At 36.9% G+C, this 19151-nt stretch overlaps 2 protein-coding genes across 8 annotated transcripts in view; one reads left to right on the top strand and one right to left on the bottom strand.

The window, feature by feature from the left end:
* ablim3 (actin binding LIM protein family, member 3) overlaps positions 1 to 5811 on the bottom strand; it is a 163254-nt gene extending 157443 nt beyond the window's left edge. For all 5 annotated transcript variants that reach the window (XM_049483889.1, XM_049483888.1, XM_049483886.1 and 2 more), the window contains exon 1: positions 5247 to 5811. In XM_049483889.1, coding sequence (XP_049339846.1) covers positions 5247 to 5259 — 13 coding nt within the window. In that variant the 5' untranslated portion in view covers positions 5260 to 5811. The remainder of the gene's footprint in view (positions 1 to 5246) is intronic.
* Positions 5812 to 13213: 7402 nt separating this feature from the next.
* sh3tc2 (SH3 domain and tetratricopeptide repeats 2) overlaps positions 13214 to 19151 on the top strand; it is a 44983-nt gene continuing 39045 nt past the window's right edge. Inside the window, exon 1 of one of the 3 annotated variants that reach the window (XM_049483878.1) lies at positions 13214 to 13407. Coding sequence is in view for 1 of the 3 variants with exons in the window: in XM_049483879.1 (XP_049339836.1) it covers positions 16361 to 16400 (40 nt within the window). In the remaining 2 variants the exon portion in view is untranslated. Of the gene's footprint in view, positions 13408 to 16189; positions 16401 to 19151 lie in introns of those variants that run through there. The other 2 variants (XM_049483877.1, XM_049483879.1) reach the window with 2 other exon arrangements.

A 19151-nucleotide genomic window follows, 5' to 3' on the forward strand; every position in this document is an offset into this window, starting at 1 on the left:
TATTAATGGCTGTGTGTTGATTTACTTTTAGGGGACAGTAAATATGTAATGTTACACAAGTTGCCTAACGATGACTACTCTAAGCTATGTCCAAGTTTTATTAAGATACAATAAAATATTTGCGGAAATGTACAGGGTTTACTCACTTTTAGGAAATACTATATACTAAAAATTTAGGGGTGCCACGATATACATGATATACACGATTTTTACAACCATAAACTGCCACTGATATAATGATAATAGAATAGCATAACAAAGCAACTATACCCTTTTAAAGTTTAAAACTAAAGTTAATAAATCATAATTTGGAAAATATATACTTTTTCTTCACCTTAGTGCTGGGTGATATACCTGTTCATACAGTATACTGTACGTCAATTTTGTACCGGTGTGCGTTTTTATTATATGTTAATTTAATAATGTTATTATTATGTGCTATTATATGTCTTCCTAACAGTATAGTAATTCACAGACCTATATAAAAGTCCAGTCGTGCAAAAAATATAAGTAAGTAAATAATAATAATTATAATATAAATACTGTGAAACCTTCAGAATCTTGCAAAATACTGTAAAATATACCCAGCACTACTTCACCTACTGCAGAAATCCACACTGTGTATATGGAGTTACAGTTATTGAATATATAGCATATGCACTTTAATTTATGCATGTTTTTTTCATTGAATGTCTGAAAAGTTATCTGCTTTTTAAAAGCGTGTATTTGCATCACAATGCACTTAAAATGACAATAAATAAATGACTATAACATTGTTTAAGTTATTGTGACAGGCCTACCATCATTTCTATAGAATAGAAGGCTGTGAAACCAAAGGGACGCTTTTTTATATGTATGTATTTATGTACAGTCATTAGTTTTAACAAATGTACAGCTCGGCTCGGTCCAGCAGAAGATTGGATTGCTTTGTTCACCACTTTGGAGAACATATTGCTGGGTCAATGCAGTAATAAAACAACATGAGGGCCTCACAGGGAGCCAATCAGACCAAAATGGGCAGCCACGGTGCAATATATCACACAGCGCGCTGTAGAAATACATGTTTCCCTGGATTTTCAGCGTCCGTTGGTGTTTTTATGATCTCAGTTCTTCTGAAAGTAATACTCTGAAGCTGCAGCCGTTCAGATACACCCCCCGCCTGGTCCACCGCGGCGGGCAGTCATTACCCAATTATGCAGATGACACCAGGTCTCAGAGTTACCTGCAGCCCAGCCATGCAGACTTACAGCCGTTCAGCAGAGCTGCTGTTCACTGTGGCACAATACGTTCTTACACTATACTGGGCACAGTAGCCTGGAGGCAACAGCAACACAGTGTAATTACACCGGGGTCATTCTGTCTTTCTTCATTTACTGCTCGGCCCATTTCTTATGGTCAACGCTAAATCCACTATACCGCCTATTTCCTGCACCACTGCAACACCAGCCGAGCTGAGCAGTTCTCTTTTTCTTTCTTTCTTTTTTCTTTCTTTCTATCAATATATGTAGTAGTTTAACAGCACAAAATGTAACGTATTTTACGCACTATAAGGAGTAAAATCCTTATGTATAAGTTTTACCAGTCAGATATTAAGGAGCAGTTAAGCCACTCTGCTGAAGTGCAGCATTATACAGGTTTATTAGCATAAGGTGCTAAGCACACTAAGCGCTGAGTCTTTTACCGTTCAGGTGAGTATTATCAGCCTGTAGCCTGCTGCTAACCATGGCTAGCACTGATGGAGCAGCATTTGCATTACCCCCTAACAACAGTCAATTCTAGCTCTTTCTCACTTCAGAGGGGAGTATTATCTGCCTGTAGCCTGCTGCTAACCCTGGCTAGCACTGATGGAGCAGCATTATCATTACCCGCTAACCGCACTAACTGCTAGCTCTTTCACAGTTCAGATGTGAGTATACTGGACTGTAGTCTGTGTGTTTACTCTGTTAAAACAAGCTACGTGGGACGGCCTGATAGCTAATATCACCCTGGTTTACCGGAGCACTCAGGGTTTCTTAGTGTAGCACTGTCGGGTGGTATTAGCGGCTAAAGGAGGCTAGCGCTAGTGGTTAGCTGCTAGAAATCTAAGCTTACTGTACATAAACGGAAGTGCTTTACTCATTAATACCTAAATAAACAGGTTTCAAGAGAGAAATCTGTGTAGATTAACATCTAGCACTTGTTTGACTTTTTGAGAATTACAATTAGCTTACTTAACTTAGTTAACCTGCTGTCCCCACGATCACTCAGCAGCAAGAGTTGCTGAATTAAATGGAAACACAGTGACACCCCAGTTCCTTACTAGTGTTGCATAATGCGCCTTATAATCCGGTGCGCCTTATATACAAAATACTACAGTACACTAGTGGCATTTAACTTAAATTCTTAAAATTCCAATAGTACAGTTTATCACAATATTTTCTGAAACAACATGTCGTTCACAATGAACTTTTATGATGACAGGCCTATGCCCATGCATTATCAGGTGAATAAGGCAGATTCCATCAAATCTGCAAGGCATTAAAGGAGAACTCTGGTGTAAAATGGACTTTTGTTGTAAAACATGATAAAAAGTTCTTACCTTTGATGAATAGCACACCTCCGTTCTCTCACAGCGTTCTGAGATCCAGTAATTTTAACAGTTTGTCCAAACACCCGTCAGACTGGGAGATACGGGGCATAATTTACCCTGATAAATCCTTTTTACACCGTTATCCAGCTCAAAGTAGCTCCACACCTCCATGCTAGAATCCAGAGAGCCCTGACATTAAAAACGAGGCATTAATAACTTAAAAACATGGACTCCGCATAGCCTGCCTCCTGGAGCTGGCTGCTACGCTATGTGGAGTCTATGTATATATATATATATATATATATGTCTATGTCATTATCAGTACAGTGATGGGGGCGCTCGGAGCTGAATCTAGTGTTATTGGATGTAAACTGTGTTTTTTAATAAGCTTCTTGTGCCCTTTTTGAGTTATTAATGCCTCATTTTAAATTTTAGGACTCGCTGGATTCTACGAAAGGAGGTGTGGAGCTACTTTGAGCTGGATAACAGGGTGTTTTTGGACTGTTAAAATTTATGTATCTCTGGACGCTGTGGGAGAGCGGAGGTGTGTTATTCATCAAAGGTAAGAACTTTTTATCATGTTTTACTACAACACCAGAGTTCTCCTTTAATCAGAGCCTGACGGAGCTGTGAGCATGCGGTTGTGTAAATGTGACAGCCGGGAACACGTGGGCAGGGCCAGGCCATGCCTCCATCAGCTGAGAATGGAATTCAGCAGATTACCATAGGAATGCTGGGCATCTGATGTCAGAGCTGCCAGGCTTTTGCTAAGGTGGCGGAGGAGAGAAGGGAGGAATGAATGGCATCATTCAGCAGAATTACAGCAGGGAGGTCATTCTGGATCGATTTTATAGACTCAATTCAGGAGAACAGGAGAACAGGAGAACGCGGCTTTTGAGGCAGCGCTGAACGAATTTCCCAACAAAACACTGATTATCAGATAAAGTGAAAGTGCCCTTGCCTTTGGGCGAAAGACATCAGCTGACTGAAGCACATAGACAAGTCTTTTCATTGTATGTTCTCTCTCTCTTTCTGTGTTGTGTATCTGTGTGGTAATCTTTAATGGTAATCTGTAGCACCAATATAGAAAGTATATGTATATAACCTACAGTCTGAAAGCACCAAAGAAGCTGGACAGCATACAGCTCACTTGAGTTTCTGAATCAGTTTCTCAGATTTTGCTATTTATAGGTTTATGTTTGAGTAAAATGAACATTGCTGTTTTATTCTATAAACTACAGACAACATTTCTCCCAAATTCTAAATAAAAATATTGTCATTTAGAGCATTTATTTGCAGAAAATGAGAAATGGCTGAAATAACAAAAAAAAAGATGCAGAGATTTCAGACCTCAAATAATGCAAATAAAACAAGTTCATATTCATAAAGTTTTAAGAGTTCAGAAATTAATATTTGGTGGAATAACCCTGGTTTTAATCACAGTTTTTTGCATCTTGGCATCATGTTCTTCTCCACCAGTCTTACACACTGCTTTTGGATAACTTTATGCTGCTTTACTCCTGGAGCAAAAAATCAAGCAGTTCAGTTTGGATCATCCATCTCCCTCTTGATTATATTCCAGAGGTTTACAATTTTGTAAAATCAAAGAAACTCCTCATTTTTAAGTGCTCTCTTTTTTCCAAAGCTGTATGTATCATAAGTACTTGAAGAGCACTGGCCAAACTGTACATTTTTTATCACAGAGTGTAAAAATTCTGCTAAACTGAATGTCATATAAATCACTATATTATGCATAAAAAGAGTATAAGAGTTTTCAAGAATCTGCCATTGCTGGTGCATTTTCAAAACACAATTAATACTGTGTATCATAAGATAGTTTTTGTTTCCTTTAATATAATGTCATATAACAGGACTTGATAATAAAACACAGTGGATCAACACCAGCAGATGACATGTCTCTCCAAACCATCACTGATTGTCGAAACTTCAAACTTCACTCTGGTCCCTTGATTTCCAAATTAAAGTGCAGTGCAGTTTTGTTTCCCCACAAAATCTTACAGCACTTCATGCTTCTCTCTGCTACTGACAACTTTTATGGAGATGCGAATTTCATTTTCCAGCAGGACTTGGCACACTGCCTACACTGCCAAAAGTACCAACTGGACTTTTATAATATAAAAAAATTGAGACTGTTTTTTGGGTTTTCATTGGCTGTAAGCCATAATCAACAACAATAAAAGAAATAAACGCTTAAAATAGATCACTCTGTGTGTAACACATTTTGAACCAAATTACAAGAAAGTGATATTCTAATTTTTAAGATGCACTAATGTACTTAACTTTATATATTTAGACTGTTTATGTACTGTATATGTTTCTCTATTTTAGATCTGCCCTTCGCTCTCATGAATGTCATTCATGCACCTTATTTTTGTTGTTTATATTTTTGCTGTTTCATATCTGAACATTATACACGTATTCTATTTAATTATGCTTATTTGCAGATCAATTATGCACTTATTTATTAAATGTGTTTAAATGCTAATTGGCATTATTGGCTTGTAATTGTACTTTTTTAATGACAATCTAAACATAAAGGCTGAATGAAATTTAATTACTTGAATATTGTAAAAAGTTGACAGCAGCAACAACAGCAGCAGCACAGGTACAGCAGGCTCAGGTAAAGCTCTGAGGGCAGGACAGGTGTACTACTCACCGCTCGCGCTCATGATGCTCACAGAGTGTTATTATCTAGTCCACTACATCCAGGTGCGGCAGTTCCAGCAGGTAGAGATAGACAGTCCTTTTGGGTGAAGTTGAAGGGAACGTTAATGAAGCTCCTGATCTGCTGTACAGTTTCCAATAAGATCAATGTCGATATTGATAAAAAATCGATCAGAAATCCGCTCAGCATTGTCTACGAACGGAGCCGCGGACCGAACCCAGCGCGGTGATCCCCAACCGCGTGCGACTCAGTGACTGACTGACTGACTGACTGACGCGCGCGCGCTCGCTAAATTAATTAATTAATTAATTGGCCGCAATTAACGCGCAAATTGAAGCGCGCGGCCACACACCCGCCGCCCTATCCAGAAGCCCCGTACTCACTCCCGTACACACACACACACTCCACACACTCCCGTACACACTCCACACACACACTGACACAGCGCGGATACCGGAGCGGGGAGTGACGTCACTCCAACCGGAGTGGCAACCGAGAGAGAGAGAGAGAGCGCGCGAGAGCGCACGAGCAGCGAGTTTCCCCCGGTCAGCGGCGGGAGGACGGAGCCGAGTACCGGAGGAGGAGGAGGGCTGGGTTAGCCCCTCCCTCCCACCCTCAGCTCTACACACCGAGTACAGGTGTTAATAAAACAGGTAAACAGCGCCCTCTGCAGAGCTGACACAGAAAAAACACGCCCAAAAATTCCTAAAAAACCCCAACCGATTAATGGTTTACGGAGTGACGTAATCCCTATATCTTATCCTTCTTTATATATTTAATATTTCTTCATATCTCATCATTTTTTATATATTAAATACTTGTGTATATCTTATCCTTCTCTCTCTCTCTCTCTCTCTCTCTCTCTCTCTCTCTCTATATATATATATATATATATATATATATATATATATATAATATTACTTTATATTTTATCCTTCTTTATATCTATCTATCTATCTATTTATCTATCTATCTATCTATCTATCTATCTATCTATCTATCTATCTATCTATCTATCTATTTAATCTGTTGATCACACTGTGTTGAAGCCAAAAAAATCACATTCTCTATACAGTACCAGCCTCTTCTCATTTAATGTGTTTTCTTTCATTTTATATTTTTTTACATTGTAAATTTAATATTGACAAATGACTTATACTAGACTAAGAATGAAATTATTCCTAAAATTATGCCTAAAATCTTGAAATGTTTCAGAAAAAAAGCTAAGATTTATTGCCTTAAAATTAGATTATTTTACCTGCTAATATATTGGTTTTGTTTTTGTTTGTTTTTGTTTGTTTTGTTTTTTTTGCAGTGTATTTAAATTTCAGGGTCTTCATGAGGGAGAGTCACCTGGAATAGTTTTCTCAGCGTCTTGAAGGAAGGAGTTCCTGGAGGTGCTGAACAATAGCTCCAGCTCATCCAAATTAAATCACCTCAAATCACCATCTCAGTTCATCAGGTTTAGATCAGGAGATTATAGTGGAGAAATAACACTTTTTTACTGTATACTACTTAATTGAGAGAGAAGCACGTATCTGATTTAGAACCACATATAAAACCAACTCAGTCTGATTTGAAAAAAATCGGATTTGGCACGTTCACACAGCCATGAACATGATCTGTGCTGCATTGAGCAAAAAATCAGATTTGAGTCACTTCAGCCTGGTAATGTGGATGTAGTCGAGTTGTTTTCATTACCTTTAAAATCCAGCAGAGCTCGCTGTTTTATTACTTTTCATTTCATCACTTGCGATTGTCTGCTTAAGAGATGAGATATCCAAACCAAATGTATTTTATAATAACCCTGCATTCTTCATTCAAACAAACCAGGAGCCACACAGTCGATCATTTGTAGACTGATGCATAAAAAGATACATTAAAATAGTCAGATTTTAGTCTTGAGTTTTGCTGTGAATAAAAACAGCACAACTTCAGCCTTACTTGGTCTTATTACTGATCAGATTTAACACCACTATTTTTCGGTTTCTTTCCGTGAGATCATTCAGCTCTAATCCCCTCAGTTTTGTTCTGTTCTTTTATAAAGAAGAACAGAATCTCATCAGACCCGAGAACAAAAAAAAACAAAGAATGCAGAAACAGAGTCTGAATAAACAAGTTTACTAACACAGGAAAACAGAGCAGGGCTGGGTGATATCACTAATAACTCATACCTTAATATGCTTTAGAGAACTTGTGATATATGATACATTATGATATGATAAAAAATGTAATCCTCCTGTTATCTTCAAATTAAAAACTATTCTTACATTTATGTTCAATTAAATTACTGTATTTTGTATTTTGTTGTTTTTTATAATATTTGTACTTTTTGCTTTTTGTCTGTTTTGCTTTGCATGTAAAGTGCTTTTTGAGAATCTTATAAAGCTCTATATAAATAAAATGTATTATTATTATTATTATTATTATTATTATTATTATTATTATTATTATTATTATTATTATTATTATATTAAAATGGTGGTTGGTGTGATGCAGTGAATAGCACCACTACCTGCTACCTGCTCCTCCATAAGGAGAGAGTTTTAGAGAGAATTTTTGAGTTTTACAAAGAAAATAAACATTTTCTGCACAGATTAGAAGCTTTTCTATTGTAATGTCCATTTCAAATTCCAAAACTGTATTTTTTAATCATGTAATTTTTTTTAAATATATTGTATAAACCAATAACAAAGGTGTATTAATATTTACAATATATTGCCTAATCTTAGCTGTGAGTTGAACTCAAACCTACAAAAGAATTCATGGTGATGCTCCGTCCTTAATTTTAACTCATTAACTCATAAGTCCCAAAGTGACAGAGATACTGAACATCCTGAGAACATCACTACAGGACAGTGTGTGAAACTAGCTCCTTTAAAAAGCTTATTTTTATAGCTTCTACAGCTCTCTACCAACCATTAAAACACTCTGATAAAATGTTTTTTTTTTCACTTTATAGAACTATTCTAACACCATTTCTAGAGCAAAATTTTAAAATACAAGTTATAAAATTGTTGTAGTACCATTTTTGTTACATCGATATTTTAATCCTATGCTTCTTTATTCATTTATCTACTTTTACAGACACTGTAGGAGCCCTGTTTTAGTAATCTATAGCGCATCGGACAATTGCCAATGGCGCATCTTAATTTAGGGTGTGTCGACGTGCCTTTGCTATCATAAAGACTGTAAAAGTATGTCTTGCGCTTCTCAAAACATGCCAAAGGCATGAACTAATTATCTTAATTATTCATGGGTGTGGTTCATTTTGGGCGTAACGTGAAATAAACCAATCAGTGTGCCAGTTGTCATTCCCGTTAAGAACCAGGTGAGCTCTGACTTTGGCGCATTGGTATCTTAACAGCGCAACGCTTTTGAGCATCTCAGCAGAGACAGATACTGATCTGTTCGCTCACGCTGTGAAGATACACCAGTAGCTCAATTAAGGGAACAGCAATGTTATTTTATTCTTTTTTCTGTTCATAGTTGATGTAAATGCTGTATTTGCACAAGCTAATCAGGATTAAGCGGCTGAGTGTTGACTGTTGTCAGGGTTTAATCAGTCAGTGGCGCACCTTTTTTTCCGCCACCAAGATAAAAACACGCCAGAAATTTACCTGAACACACCTCACTTCCAGACCACCACACCCATAAGCGTAGATTTATTCCTAATACCTAAAACATTGCAATATTTTAACATAGTGGTCGCAAGGCGTGAAAATAGATTGTTGTTGGGGTGTAAGATAGCAATGATTATCGTGGCGCACCTTGTGCAGGGTGTACAACAGGGCCCTAAGACTCCAGTGCTTCAGAGGCTCTTAGCTCTATATTTGTCAGAATATGGAGACAGTCAGACTGCAGGATCTGCTCTAAACAGGAAGTCCGTATTCTGCTGGCTCTGGTGTTTCTGTGTGTTAAACTCAGACCCTGAATCCTCCGTTCAACAGCGTCCGAAAACAAAAGCTCTCTGGAAGAGAGGAAACAGGACAATGGAGGGATATGAGGAGGCCTTTCTCTCTCTCCCTCTCACTCTCTCTCTCTCTCTCTCTCTCTCTCTCTCTCACACTCTCCCTAACAGTTCATCATCTTTAAGGTTGTCATCCATAAGGTTAGCACTTAAGTCAGATAAAGCAGAGCTCAGCATTGTTCTTTCCATAGCTTTGCTCTCTTAGCCTGACGTAGCATTAGCGCTGAGCTCCATCAAAGAAAAAAAAGAAGAACAATGCACAGACATCAGAAGGAGCTACAATAGAGAGACACAGCTAGCAGCTAATATATAACACATACAGTTTAAACTTACTTGATTTGCTTTTACACTGAGCTGATGCACTAGGAAATTAAGAGGTTGAGTGCAAGTCCTGCATACAGAGACTTTTTTTTTCAAAAAGTGAGCACAGAAGTCCAGTTTACAAATTAAGTTAAGTTTCTGAATCAGTTTCTCTGATTTTGCTATTTATAGGTTTATGTTTGAGTAAAACGAACATTGTTTTTAATTGTTTTATTATATAAACTACAGACAACATTTCTCCCAAAATCTAAATAAAAATATTGTCATTTAGCTTTTAGGATTTATTTGCAGAAAATGAGAAATGGCTGAAATAACAAAAAAGATGCAGAGCTTTCAGACCTCAAACTTTAAGAGTTTAGAAATCAATATTTGGTGGAATAACCCTGTTTTATAACAGTTTTCGTGCATCTTGGCATCATGTTCTCCTCCACCAGTCTTACACACTGCTTTTGGATAACTTTATGCTGCTTTACTCCTGGTGCAAAAATTCAAGCAGTTCAGTTTGGTTTGATGGCTTATGATCATCCATCCTAATCTTGATTATATTCTAGAGGTTTTCTATTTGGTAAAATAAAAGAAACTCATAATTTTTAAATAGTCTTTAAATTTTTTCCAGAGCTGTATATGTGGTAGAATCTCACAAGCCATATGTGAGGTGGGATGTCTGTGAAGTTGGTTGAATCACTGAAAAAGCTCATGACTGGCCAGTCTAAAAGCCTACAATAGTTATTGTAAAAAATATTTCCACAACCACTAGTGAGTGAGAGTCCAGTGTATTGCTAGCCGACACATGACTTTTGTAGCAAAACTGATTGGGTAGTTAGTGTTCTCCTGCAAGCATGTTCAGCTGTCTAGTGATGTAGTTTTTATAGCAACTTAAAATAATGATGCAGTTGGTTGACTAACTTGACTAGCTTGAATGCCTTCAGTGTTAGGGGAATTGTGTGATAAGTAAAGCCCTGTCCGGACGGGATTAGTTTCTCAGGGGGTCCTGGGGGTAATTTTCTCTTTTATGGGTGTCCTCTGTGATTTTATTCCCGTCCAGAACGACCATGTACGCGTTTTTATCAGACATCCTCTGAGAAAATTACAGGCTAAATTATCTACTGTTTTCCGCTAAACTCTGTGATCCTCTGGTAATTTTAGTCCTGTCCGGACACACATCTCTGAGTTTCATCTCCTTGCGTTTAATAAAATAGCTATTTGTCCACTGCCGCTCACCATAATTACACTTTGGGCACGTGTTTCCATGGAGATCTACGTAAACAACACAACAGCGTGTGGAAATGGAGGAGCTACTGAACGCAGCGATGTCATGTGACCAAGAAAGCCTAAAAAAAACTTACTGTTCCTGCTAGGGCTTTAGACACAGTAAGGAAGGAAATTAATAGAAATATTTTTTAAAAAGACAGGTTACGGATTAGAGCTGTATAGCAAATCCATAAGATAACACGTGTTATGGGTGTTTACAAGAAGTTACTGATTAAATATATAAATGCAAATATTAAAAATTATGGACACTACACAATAAACAGACAATGTGAAATACAATGCCCCACTGACACACTTGTTTTCAGATTTATTTTATTCAGATTTATTGCTTTATGAAAGCCACTCCCACAGTTGATAATCCACCCACTGGTCTTTGATCATATTATAGCATGTCGTTATCTGATGCACTATGGAAGAATGCAGGCTGTTCTGTATTTTATGTTTTGGACAGTCATTGGCTGAGCTGCCGTTCAGGGCAGCAGGTTTGCCATTGTGCTGAAATATAACAGATCCCAAAACAACAGGAAACGCTTCTTCCTGAGGGCATTAGGGCATTTAGGGCACAGGGGCACCGGAATGTTCCCTCACTGCTTCCCTGAACTCCTTCATATGAGCAGTGCTGAGGTAAACTCAGCTCGCCTGTTATTGCTCTTCCTCTACAGTAATACCAGAATGTCATATTTCACAGATCTGCAACATGCCGATCCTGAGGGAGTCTTAAATCAAAGTACCTTAAGTGAAAAAGCAGAGATATGGGAGGGGCTAAAGCTATAGGTAAAATTAAGGTCAACGCAGCATACCATAATACATACTACATAAAGGCATAATACATGAAGGTTGTTGAAGGTTTTAGACAATTTTTCTTCAAAAGCATTAAAAAAAGCATTAGCATGGTCTTAAAGCCTTTATTAAACACTCGTAGATTGGTAAAGCTGGTGACTCAGCTGGTCTAATAAATGCTTGACTGGTGATAAATCTGGTTTCTCCCCATTGATAAAAATAGGAGCCTGGTCTTGTTTTACTGGAAATAAACGCTCACTGGTGTTGATGTTCTGCCAAATGGACAGACTTTCCTGTAAAGACTTTAATCATACTGAGAGTTAGGCTTTAGAGAAGCATTTACCACAGGATTTACTAAAAACTAAAAGTGAAGATGTGCACTTCTCAGTAATGGAAAACTCAAAAAAAATTAAAGTACTTTTGGTTTTGGATTTGGGGTTGGCTTTATGGTGAAAAATGGTTTGACTTTATGGATACATATAGATTTGGCTTTATGATGAAATATGGGTTAGGTTTTGGCTTTTTGGAGAAATATGGGTTTGGAGTTGGCTTTTTTGGTGCAATATGGGTTTGGGTTTGACTTTATGCAGACATACGGGTTTGGGTTTGGCTTTATGGTGAAATGTATTTGGGTTTGGTTTTATGGGGAAATATAGATCTGGCTTAATGGAGAAATATGGGTTTGGGTTTGGTTTTATGGTGTAATATAGGTTTGGGTTTGGTTTTATGGTGAAATATGGTTTTGGCTTTGGCTTTTTGGTGAAATATGGGTTTGGGTTTGACTTCATGGAGAAATATGGGTTTGGGTTTGACTTCATGGAGAAATATGGGTTTAGCTTCATGGAAAAATAGGGATTTGGGTTTGGCTTTATGGTGAAATATGGATTTGGGGTTGACTTTATGGAAAAATATGGATTTGTGTTTAACTTTATGAAGAAATATGGATTTGGGTTTGGATTTGGCATTTTTGGTGAAATATGGGTTTGGGTTTGATTTATGAAGAAATATGGGTTTGAGTTTGGATTTTGCTTTATGAAGAAATATGGATTTGGGTTTGGGTTTGACTTAATAGATAAATATAGACTTGGCTTTGGGTTTGACTTTATGGAGAAATATGGGTTTGGCCTCTGCACCAAATAGAGATTTCACCATAAGGGCCAAACCCACATATTTTAATGAATCTGCTCAGTGCTGAAGCAGCAGAAGAATTCCACGTGAAGTTAATACTGATTCTCTGAGCACGAGGCTCGCTGTGGCCTTGGTATGGATAGATTGTGTCTGTTTCTTGAGTACTGATCTGTATAATCCCTGTCCCCGGCTCATCTGAGCTCTTACTGTGTGCAATTAGCCACACAGTTGTGATATTCAGACCACAGCAGGGTCAGTTACTGCCCGATCTGCTCAGCCAAGCGGCCAGTCATGTGCTGAGCTCCATATTTCTGCTAAGGGTGACTTCTGTAATGGCTTACCAAAAAGCCTCAGAGCACTCGATCTATTCCAGGGTTTATATTTAACCAGCTAATCCAAGAAATGTCCTGAGCAGTGCCAGAGCTCGGCTATTATCTGCCCTGTAGATAAAACGATAGAGCCATAAAGTGCAGGAATTTGTTTTTTTGTGAGGCAGAGGTCAGCTGAAGCTGTAAGCCGCGAGTAAGCGAGGATAAAGCAGAGCAGCATACGTACAGCATAGCACATTCCTGGAAGATCATGTTACACATGAATGATGATGAGAAATCACATTTCATTCAGGTGAAAAGCAGGACCGGTATGATGGCGTAAAGGTGTCTGTCTGGAATCTTCAGCAGCTGGGTAAGAAAACACTGAGTGTTATGTTTTTAAAGTGCACGTCATGCGTCTACAATGGGTTTATGCTGATTATGTCAGAGACACAAGTTGAACCAGAATTTCTAGAAATTTACTGGAAAGCTGTTAAAATATGTTTGGCATCCCTTTTTAAATGCCAAAGGTATTTAAGGTCATTTTCACACCTAAAAACCAGGACCAGAGTCTCAGCCAGGGTTGATGTGTTTGTTTCAGTGTATTCTGTAGTGTATTTTGACTCGTTAGTTTTATCCAGTTTCACACTACAATTAAGTAACTGAGAGCATCTTGTCCTCATCACCTATGTGGGCGGAGTCTCCTTACTTCTTTACACTGATTGGTTTGTAGAATACTGTCAGTTAACTCCTCCTCTCCTCGGATTCCTTTTACCCCTGTTCCTTACTAGTGTTGCATAATGCACCAGAAAATAGACCAGAAAATAGAAATTTATTGATAGTGCGCTTTATAATCCAGTGTGCCTTTTAGTCTGTAAAATACGGTATTTCTGTTTATAAATATGCGGTTAATCTACAGTTACAGTAGATACAGAATCACCAGCACTTTCATCTGTTGTACCCATACTGCTGTGTCGAATTTCGCACATCACCTCTTTTTTTTCTTCTTCTATAGTTTAATATATGATATAAACCTGCCTCAACTTCCTGTAATGGGTCTAAATGAATCAAACCAGTTTCAGCTGATCTGGACTGAGATTTCATCTTTTAATTGGATAAAATTTAGGGCAGCTAATCTTGACCGTGGTTCTGCACCTTTTACACCTGATATTTTGGCTCAAATCAAGCTGTTATTATACAGCTCTGGAAAAAAAAACAGGAGAGCACTTAAAAATGATGAGTTTCTTTAATTTTCCCAAATTGAAAACCTCTGGAATATAATCAAGAGGAAGATGGATGATCACAAGCCATCAAACCAAACTGAACTGCTTGAATTTCTGCACCAGCAGTAAAGCAGCATAAAGTTCTCCAAAAGCAGTGTGTAAGACTGGTGTAGGAGAACATGATGCCAAGATGCATGAAAACTGTGATTAAAAACCAGAGTTATTCCACCAAATATTGATTTCTGAACTTTTAAAACTTTATGAATATGAACTTGTTTTTTTTTTTTTTTTTTTTTTTTTTTTGCATTATTTAAGGTCTGAAAGCGCTGCATCTTTTTTTTTGTTATTTTAGCCATTTCTCATTTTCTGTAAATAAATGCTCTAAATTACAATATTTTTATTTGGAATTTGGGGGAAATGTTGTCTTTAGTTTATAGAATAAAACAACAATGTTAATTTTACTCAAACATAAACCTATAACTAAAGAAACTAGTGATTATTTTTCCAGAGCTGTATAATCCCCGTTAGTTTGAAACAATATGAATGTTATGGGAGAGTTAGTTTGTTTTACTTGAATGTAGCCATTACATACTATCTTCAAAACTCAAACAAGACCTTTTGACCCGACCCAGAGTACAGCCGAGCAAGGGCAAGAGAGAGAGAGAGAGAGAGAAAGAGAGGGGAGAAGAGAGAGAGAGAGAGAGAGAGAGAGAGGGGGGGGGGAGAGAGAAGGTTAAGATAAGGAAGAGTGAGATAACACATACAGCTCAGGAAGCTCTAGAGCAATAGCAACAGCAGCGGTAAACAATGTGTTTTTTAATCAATTTTCTATAGTGTAGATTAATATTAAAGACATGAAAAATGATTAAGGGACACATATGAAATGACATAGTAAACAGTAAAAAAAAGTGTTATTCCTCCACATTAATCCCCTGATCTAAACCTGATGAACTGAGATGGTGGTTTGAGGTGATTTAATTGGGATGAGCTGAAGCTTCACAGTGTGAAGGAAAAGCAGCAACTATTGTTCAGCACCTCCAGGAACTCCTTCCTTCAAGACGCTGAGAAAACTGTTCCAGGTGACTCTCCCCCAGACACTGAGAAATCTGAGAAATCTCACCAAGAGTCTGCAAATCTGTCCTAAAAGATAATACTTAATGATGATACTTAGAAGAATTTAAACTATAAAACATATTCTGTTTTCTTTTAAATAATTCTGCATGTGTACCTGTACAGCTTTAATATAGTCTTTAATATTCAATTTACAATGTAAAAAAATCATAAAAAGATAGAAAAAAATTTAACACCCAGCTACCTAGTGTAAGTGTATGATGGTAGTAAATACAATTTTTCCCCCTTTATTTTTGACATTAAAGCTCTTTAGATCCAGTGAAAATGTTGTATATTGTAAAGAAGTCATTGATAAACAAGTTCTGACAACAACTGATCTGTAGCAATAGAAATGATCAATTTTAGTGTTTCAGTAAGCAGGGTATTCCTGGAAAATCTTACAGCACTTCATGCTTCCTTCTGCTGACAACTTTTATGGAGATACGGATTTTATTTTCCAGCAGGACTTGGCACACTGCCCACACTGCCAAAAGTACCAGTTGGTCTTTTATAATATTCTAATTTTCTGAGCCACTTATTTTTTGGGTTTTCATTTGCTGTAAACCATAATCATCTACAATAAAAGAAATAACAACTTAAAAAAAATAGATCACGCTGTGTTTAATACATCTATACAATAATATATGATTTTCACATTTTGAACTAAATTACTGAAATAACTGAAGTAACTGAATCCACCACTGTTTTCAATAGAGAGTAAAGTTATAAAAGAGAGAGAGAGAAAGAGAGAGATTTAGAGTTTAGAGGTGTGGTTTATACACTTCCTCAATGTAGTCCTGCCTCCTGTTTAACACACATGCGACAGACGGGGACACACACACACACACACACACACACACACACACCCTTATGCTCTCTCTCTCACACACACACTCCCCCACAGACACACACACTCTCTCTCACACAGTGTCCTAGCAGGGCTTTTCTAAGCAGTATGAGCGTCCCAGCTGTAAAGGAACTCCACACATTCCCATGAGGGACGATCAGTCAGCCGGGAGCCGGCAGGACAGAGGTACTGTACAGTGATTAACAGCTGTAAGACTATTAAATTGATTTAATTCAGGGCTTATTTGGCTGAAAAGTGGTCTTTAATGTCTTTAAGAGCCTGATTTTCGAGTTTTTAACTTGTTTGGAAACTTCAGAAACTTTTTTAAACTGTTGTAAGTTGATTTCTCAGGCTGTAGTCTGTCCAGTCCAGCCTGTCTCTGGTTTTTAAAAGGACGTTTTTCTTGTTTGACCTGTATATCTGCCCTTTTCATCCTCTGGTATGAGAAGCACAGAGTAAAAATGGTTTAAAATATGTTGTTAAGCAGTTTTAAACCAGTTTTAGACACTCTGAGGGCTTGTTTTTGAGAGTTTGTGCAGTTGGGACTCCACCACGTTGGCTCAGGCTGGAGATATTCTAAACTTAGAATAGTAAGTAGAGCCCATTCCTCAATACTCAGCTTTACTCGGGTTACAGGCTTCCCCTCGCTCTCCACACTGACAGTGGGACGGACTCACGGCTCCACTCAAACCAGTGGACACAGGAAACAAGTTAATATCAGTGCTGAATGTCTATAGAGAGAGTATTATACAGAAGAGTCTTCCAGACTATGAAGAAACACATATAAGGAATCATGTAGTAACTTAAAAGTGTTAAACAAACTAAAATACTCTGTAAAGAAGCATTTAGGTGCTCTTATCTAGGGAGCTATTAACTTGCTAAGCTGATGAGGGCCAGTTTCATCATTGTAACATTTTTGATTTGTCTTTCATTTCTTCTTAAAATCATTTTTGTCTTTATTTAGTTAAGTAGTTGTTGCTTCTCATAATCTGGATTAGAACATTACACAAATATTCACTATTCACTGTATACCTGTAACTCTACCTCTTCACTACTTTACTTTAACTGATGCTCTCAAACACATTAAGAGACAAGAAATATAAGTTATTAACTCTTGATGAGTTCAGCACAGCTGTTAACTGAAAGCCCAAATTCCAGGTGACTCTACCTCATAAAGCTGACTGAGTAAATACAGCAGAGATGTGCAAAACTTTCATATAAGCAAGAGGAGCTACTTTGAATAATCTAAAATATAAAACAGTATTCTGGTTTATTTAACACGTTTTTTGTTTATTAAATAATTCCATGTTTTTTTCATAGTTTGGATGATGCTAATTGTAAAATTAAAAATTGGTATGTAATTGAAACATGGTTTATCTACAGTTGCAGACATGTTGAATTGTTTATTTTCTAAATAGTTCTTCTTCTTTTTTATTTAAGATAAGTGTGGAGACATTATGAGAAATATTAAGTGAAAATAATATTATTAATATCATGTCTTCAGTCCCTTTAAACTAAACATCATGAAGGTTGTGTTGTCACCGGTAATGTGAAAGTTTACTTTTTAGACTGATTTTATGAAAAAAAAAAAAAATATATATATATATATATAGATGTTTTAAATGACTTAATAATAAAATGACAATTCAAGTGTAAGTAGTAACATATAAAAAAATATAAAATGTAGCTTAACATTCCTCTATATTTGTAATACTGAAAAATGTACACAGTGTTACACAAAAGGCACTTTATATTAATATTGACATTTATATAGTTTAGGGATATCACTAAAAAACAACAATAATGAATCAATAATTGATTATATTAATTCCTTTTTATTAAGAACAATTTATACCTCGTATACAGTATTATAATATTAAATAATACATATTAAAATAATAGTAAATAATAATTATTAAAATATTATTTAATACAAACAATATGAAATATATTAAATAGCATAATAATGTAATTATACCCTTTTTAGGAAAAGCCTTAGAGCTTTTAATTATTAAAAATATTCATACACTGGATTCGGCAATTAAAATTTAAATAAATAAATAATTAAATATATTATTTTAATCCAATCCACAAACCAAATCAAACACAATAGGCAATATTGAGGCCTATATATATTGAGGCAATATATTCCTATATATTATAATACATTTTCACCAATAGTCCAGCAGAAAGCCCAGTTATTGACCCAGTTTTTGTAATAAATCATGGTCTGGTTTAATCTGATTGTGGTCATGCTTGTGTTCACAGATGAAGGCGGAGTTATCTCCATATCTCTGAGATTTAATAGCTTTATGACTGATTAATAAACAGCTTGGTAAACAGCATTTCCACAGACTGTTAAACCAGTGAGAAAATCAGCAGAATTACTCCCTGAATTGTGGGAGAACTGTGCTACGCTGGTTTGGAGACATCCTGAGACATGCCTGGCCAGACTCACAAGACTGAGACAAATTACATTAATCTGATCAGACAGTGAGAAGCGAGGAGGACTGTCCTCTACTGAAGAGGAGCTCTTTGTTTAGCCACAGATCAGCTTAACACACCCAGTGTGCGTTCACACCTAAACTGTTGGGTCCAAATCAAAATTCGTTTCTTAGTCTGGATCAGAAAAACTATGGCTTGGTTCGTTTGCAGTGCAAAATATACTATACCACAGTTAGTTCCGATCCTCTGCAATGTGATTGGCTGAGAGGCATTCTATTAGTACCGCTATCAGCCAGTAATGCACTGTAACCGAAGCTCTCCATGTATAATTCTGCCACATACAGGTAACCTAGCAACCATTCAGCGCTTACAAGCCAAACAGTGCAGCTACAAACAGAGCAGCAATGAAACTATAGGTGGGCGGATCGATCCAAATTTGGATCGATAATATCAATACCAACGCTGGTATTGGCATTGAGCAATACTCGTGTA

The sequence above is a fragment of the Astyanax mexicanus genome, chromosome 10, assembly GCF_023375975.1.
Source record: "Astyanax mexicanus isolate ESR-SI-001 chromosome 10, AstMex3_surface, whole genome shotgun sequence".
Lineage (NCBI taxonomy): Eukaryota > Metazoa > Chordata > Actinopteri > Characiformes > Acestrorhamphidae > Astyanax > Astyanax mexicanus.